This window comes from Oncorhynchus mykiss, chromosome 2 (assembly GCF_013265735.2).
Source record: "Oncorhynchus mykiss isolate Arlee chromosome 2, USDA_OmykA_1.1, whole genome shotgun sequence".
NCBI classification, from domain to species: Eukaryota; Metazoa; Chordata; class Actinopteri; order Salmoniformes; family Salmonidae; genus Oncorhynchus; species Oncorhynchus mykiss.
This window is the reverse complement of record NC_048566.1, coordinates 10,261,852-10,267,851: the sequence shown is the minus strand read 5'-3', so window position 1 is coordinate 10,267,851 and position 6,000 is coordinate 10,261,852. Positions and strand designations below refer to the sequence as shown.

Here is a 6,000-nt window from a genome sequence, read left to right as displayed (position 1 = left end):
CCAGCTCTCTTTGCCCTTACGAAAAAAGTGTGCAGTCAGAGTGCAGTATAACTGCAGTATAAGAGCAGTATGCAGCAATTATTGCATCCGAAATCACACAGCCGACTGCAGTTACTGAACTTTTACCTCAGTTTCAAAACTACAATCAGCATTCTACTGGCTTGGTCTCTCTTCAGTCTTTGGCTGTAGATTGTTCCTGCTCGGGTCCTCTGAAAAAAAGCACCCTATGCAAAACATTACCAACCATACGAGCATGAAAAGGCAATACTTTCTGGCAGGCCCATTTACCTATCATCAAAAATAAGTTCCTCTTTATGCAACCACTCGCAACTCAGTGACATTTTGGGAATGGTATAGGCCTAACTGACCAAATTCATACAGTAGGCTTTGTTATGACGATGTTATGAATAACATTCAGACAGGTCCTAGATATTATTATCTAAAATAAACAAAAACGAGTTGTTTCACACATTTACAGAGTTCCGCAGATGTCTTGTTGCCTACTCAGGAAAGACGCGTCATTGCCATCTTTCCCACCTTCCTTTGATTTTTTTCTTAATTCAGGTGGTCAGGATCCAAACGCGGTAGATGGATATTGAAAATGGAAGGAGCAGCGACGAGCACTGTGATAACGTCTACAAGCAGCAGCACGGAAAACTTTTCCACCTCTACTCTGGTTTACGACAGGCAGTTTCTTCGCACTGCTTCGGGGCTCCTCGTTTTCGCAGAAATAGTAAGTAGTCAAGTTTCAACGTTCAAAATGTAGGCTACGGGATACGCATAGTATACATCGTCCAAATACATGCTTATTTGCGTGTTCCTTCTCGACGATGCAACAACAATATGACATAATAAAATATAAGAATACGAACATAAATTAAATGGCTCAGTAGAATAAAATAAACATTTTATAGTAGCATAAATATAATTCAAGAAAGCACTATTTACAGTATAGTCCAATATTTACACGTGTATTGGAGAAGGTGGGAATGGGGGGCAGTGTATAAACTGTGGCTGGGGTGTGTGGGGTCCTGGATGATGCTGCGTGACTTCCTCAGGCACAGTTTGGGTGGGAGCACGGTCCCATGATGTACTGGGCTGTCTTCACCACCCGCTGGAGGGCCTTGTGGTCGTAGAAGCAGGCAACCTGTCTGGACATTCTTGATGGTGCAGGGGCATCATGATGTTGTGGCGTCTTGACAAGAGTTGTGGTGGTGTTGGTCCATGACATGTCCTCAGTGATGTGGACGCTGAAGAACTTAAAACTAGTAACTTTCTCTACTGCAGTCCGGTTGATGTGGATCAGGGCATGTTCCCACCTCTGCTTCCTGAACTTAACAATCAACTCCTTTGCTCTGCTGACTTTGAGGGAGAGGTTGTTGTCATGACACCACAATGCCAGTTCACATACCTCCTCCCTATAGGCTGACTCGTTGTCGTTGGTTATCAGGCCTATAACCGTGCTGTCGTCAGCAAAGTTCATGAGGGAGTTGGTGTTGTGCAAAGCCACACAGTTGTGGATGAACAGGGAGTACAGCAGAGGACTGAGGACACCCCTGGGGGGCCCCTGAGTTAAGAGTCAGTGTAGAGGAGGTGTTGTTGCCAATCCTCACAGCCTGTGGTCTACCCCTCAGGGAGTTCAGGATCCAGTTGCAGAGAGTGATGTCCTAACTGCAGCACAAACATTTGTGTCCAAGTTCAATATAATAATTTATTGAAATCACTATGGCTTTTACCATCTTTCTCACAATAACTGCCATCAGAATTCATGGAGGGAATCAATACTGTATGACCTGCATGATGGTTTATCACAGATGGTGGCATGACACTGTCCTGAACACTGCACTGAAGTGAAGGTTTAATTATTTAACATTGTTCAAGGAAATGTAACTGGAGAAAATGAACATAATGTCAACCTACTTCCTGTAATATAGGCTACTTCCTGTAATATATGCTTCTTCCTGTAATATAGGCCACTTCCTGCATGGCCAGGCATGACTCCAACACCATCATTAAGTTTGCTGATGACACAACAGTGGTAGGCCTGATCACCGACAACGATGAGACAGCCTATAGGGAGAAGATCAGAGACCTGGTCATGTGGTGCCAGGACAACAACCTCTCCCTCAACGTGATCAAGACGAAGCAGATGATTGTGGACTACAGGAAAAGGAGGACCGAGCATGTCCCCATTCTCATCGATGGGGCTGTAGTGGAACAGGTTGAGAGCTTCAAGTTCCTTGGTGTCCACATCACCAACAAAATAACATGGTCCAAGCACACCAAGACAGTCGTGAAGAGGACACGACAAAGCCTATTCCCCCTCAGGAAACAAAAAATATTTGGCATGGGTCCTGAGATCGTCAAAAGGTTCTATAGCTGCACCATCGAGAGCATCCTTACTGGTTGCATCACTGCCTGGTATGGAACCTGCTCGGCCTCCGACCGCAAGGCACTACAGAAGTTAGTGCGTATGGCCCAGTACATCACTGGGGCCAAGCTTCCTGCCACCCAAGACCTCTATATCAGGCGGTGACAGAGGAAGGCCCTAAAAATTGGACTCAGACTCCAGCTACCCTAGTCATAGACTGTTCTCTCTGCTACTGCACGGCAAGCGGTACCGGAGTGCCAAGTCGAGGTCCAAAAGGCTTCTTAACAGCTTCTACCCCCCAAGCCATAAGACTCCTGAACAGCTAATCAAAGGGCTACACGGACCCCTCTTTTACACTGCTGCTTCTCTCTGTTTATAGTCTATGCATAGTCACTTTAACTCTACCTACATGTACATACTGCCTCAAATACCTCGACTAACCGGTGCCCCCAGACATTGACTGTACCGGTACCCCCTGTATATAGCCTCGCTTGTTATTTTACTGCTGCCGGTTAATTATTTGTAACTTTTATTTTCTCATTTTTACTTAACACTTCTTTTTTTCTTAACTTCTTAAAGCATTGTTGGTTAAGGGCTTGTAAGTAAGCATTTCCGTGTAAGGTTGTTGTATTCGGCGCATTTAAATACACAATAAATTAGACACCACCAGAGTACAGCCATATCCGACTATGTGTGCATCCCAAGTGGCACCCTATTCCCTGTATAGTGCATTACTTTCTACTGGAGCCCTATGGGCCCTGTTAAAAAGTAGTGCACTATAAATGAAATAGGATACCATTTGGAAAGCTGGCTATATGCTTCCCTGTCCCCTCAGGTGTTTGGTCTGCTGGTATGGATGCTGATAGCAGGGACAGAGTACTTCCGTGTGCCTGCCTTTGGGTGGGTTATGTTTGTGGCCATCTTGTACTGGGTCCTGACGGTCATCTTCCTCATCATCTACCTGACCATGGCTTACAACAGGATCCCTCAGGTCCCCTGGACAACTGTGGTATGACACATACTACGACACATAATACAACAGCACATTATTTGAAACTTGAGTGATTGAGGTTGTTTATTATAAATCTAGCAATTGAATAATTGTGGACTATTGATGTAACATAAAACCAATGGAGTTAACTGCCTTGATGGTTTTGGGGGAGTGAGCAAATAGATGAACCAAGTCTTTATGAATGTGATCAAATGAAACCATTCTATAATGTGTACTACCCTACAGTATCTGAGACAGCCAGGAATACTGTTGTTGTCATTCTACAGGGTCTGTTCTTCAACAGTAGTGCTACAGTGATGTATGTGGTGTTCTACAGGGTCTGTTCTTCAACAGTAGTGCTACAGTGATGTATGTGGTGTTCTACAGGGCCTGTTCTTCAACAGTAGTGTTACAGTGATGTATGTGGTGTTCTACAGGGTCTGTTCTTCAACAGTAGTTCTACAGTGATGTATGTGGTGTTCTACAGGGTCTGTTCTTCAACAGTAGTGCTACAGTGATGTATGTGGTGTTCTACAGGGCCTGTTCTTCAACAGTAGTGCTACAGTGATGTATGTGGTGTTCTACAGGGTCTGTTCTTCAACAGTAGTGCTACAGTGATGTATGTGGTGTTCTACAGGGTCTGTTCTTCAACAGTAGTGCTACAGTGATGTATGTGGTGTTCTACAGGGTCTGTTCTTCAACAGTAGTGCTACAGTGATGTATGTGGTGTTCTACAGGGTCTGTTCTTCAACAGTAATGCTACAGTGATGTATGTGGTGTTCTACAGGGTCTGTTCTTCAACAGTAGTTCTACAGTGATGTATGTGGTGTTCTACAGGGTCTGTTCTTCAACAGTAGTGCTACAGTGATGTATGTGGTGTTCTACAGGGTCTGTTCTTCAACAGTAGTGCTACAGTGATGTATGTGGTGTTCTACAGGGTCTGTTCTTCAACAGTAGTGCTACAGTGATGTATGTGGTGTTCTACAGGGTCTGTTCTTCAACAGTAGTGCTACAGTGATGTATGTGGTGTTCTACAGGGTCTGTTCTTCAACAGTAGTGCTACAGTGATGTATGTGGTGTTCTACAGGGTCTGTTCTTCAACAGTAGTGCTACAGTGATGTATGTGGTGTTCTACAGGGTCTGTTCTTCAACAGTAGTGCTACAGTGATGTATGTGGTGGCAGCAGCAGTGGACGCAGCCTCAATCAGCCATGCTGTTAAGGGACGCCATAACTACAACTGCTGGGTAGCATCCACAGTAAGAAAACCACCTTAGAACTCCCAGACAGACATTTAAATCACGCCAACTGTGAAAATATACCACAAATATGATTTATGATTACAGCGATATTAAATTATACAATATTAAAATGCCAAATATATGCTTACAAGTCAGATAAGAGAGGTATGATTCCACTGTGTACCATCCAGAATGCTATCTATTTGGTCCATTTAAGCCTACTCAACTCATACTCAGTATTGTACTGAATTGTAATGTTTTCATCCGTCTGTTTTTCAGTTCTTTGCCTTCCTGGTCACGCTCTGCTATGCAGGAAGTACATATTTAAGTTTTAAATTCTGGCGCTCGAGGGATGAGGAACAATAACCAATCACAAAGGACAGCTAAAGTATATCCGTTATGGAACGCATGAAGGACCTTGAAAAGTACCCATGGTTAAGTGTAATAACCACTCCTTCCCTTTGGAAGACATTTCTCTTTTCTCTGTTATATTTCTGTTATTTTAGAGTTATGGTGTGTTTCATCTGTTGGAATGACAGACCCTGAACCTCAGTGATGCTTTTACTTCTTATGCACTCATGAGTTTAAAAAAAATACATTTGGATGAAAATGACTGAAGCTAACAAAGTGGCTATTCTATTTTTCTGAAGCTGGAGATCAAAGCTTTAACTCCAATATTAAAATGGATTGGACAGTAATGTTGTCCCACACTAGATGGTGCCACAATACAAGGCTAAGAAACAGGGCTGATGAAGAACATTACAGTCAATTCTCTTTTTGATCATTCAAAAAAATGATCATATACGAATAATACATTTCACTAATAGGAGTCAGCTACACTGAACAAAAATATAAACGCAACATGCAACTATTTAAAAGATTTTACTGAGTTATGGTTCATATAAGGATATCAGTCAATTGAAATAAATTCATTAGGCCCTAATCTATGGATTTCACATAACTGGAAATACAGATATGCATCTGTTGGTCACAGATACCTTAAAAAAAGTAGGGACGTGGCTTAGAAAACCAGTCAGTATCTGGGGTGACCACCATTTGCCTCATGCAGCGCATCACATCTCCTTTGCATAAAGTTGATCAGGATGTTGATTGTGGCCTGTGGAACTTCAATGGAGTGGGACAAAAATCCAAGATGGCGTAGCAGTCAGCCGTCTTTGTCTTGTCGTGTCCCGTGTATATATATGTTTTTCTTTGTATATATTTCGTATATATTTGTAATATTTTTAACCTCAATTTCAGCATACTCCTGCAACCCGCCTCACCCAATTCGAAGCCTCCTCCCTAAGTTTGTTTTATTCACTGTTTTAGCACACTCTGCCAACCCGGATGTCCTAGCCGTGTCTGAATCCTGGCTTAGGAAGGCCACCAAAAATCCTGA

At 43.0% G+C, this 6,000-nt stretch overlaps 1 protein-coding gene across 1 annotated transcript; it reads left to right on the top strand.

Moving 5' to 3' along the window:
• Window positions 1–202: 202 nt before the first annotated feature.
• On the top strand, window positions 203–5,532 carry LOC110507454 (CKLF-like MARVEL transmembrane domain-containing protein 8). The gene is made up of 4 exons (XM_036937549.1): window positions 203–733; window positions 3,207–3,380; window positions 4,500–4,619; window positions 4,881–5,532. The coding sequence occupies exons 1-4, from the start codon at window positions 602–604 to the stop codon at window positions 4,965–4,967; spliced, it is 513 nt and encodes a 170-aa protein (XP_036793444.1). The 5' UTR covers window positions 203–601; the 3' UTR covers window positions 4,968–5,532.
• The last annotated feature ends 468 nt before the right edge of the window (window positions 5,533–6,000 follow it).

Bases quoted from the DNA above. Each gene is read 5' to 3' on its own strand.
- LOC110507454 (XM_036937549.1), top strand. From the start codon at position 602: ATGGAAGGAGCAGCGACGAGCACTGTGATAACGTCTACAAGCAGCAGC. The intron at 734-3,206 runs GTAAGTAGTCAA...CTGTCCCCTCAG, and splicing joins TCCTCGTTTTCGCAGAAATA to GTGTTTGGTCTGCTGGTATG. The intron at 3,381-4,499 runs GTATGACACATA...GGTGTTCTACAG, and splicing joins AGGTCCCCTGGACAACTGTG to GGTCTGTTCTTCAACAGTAG.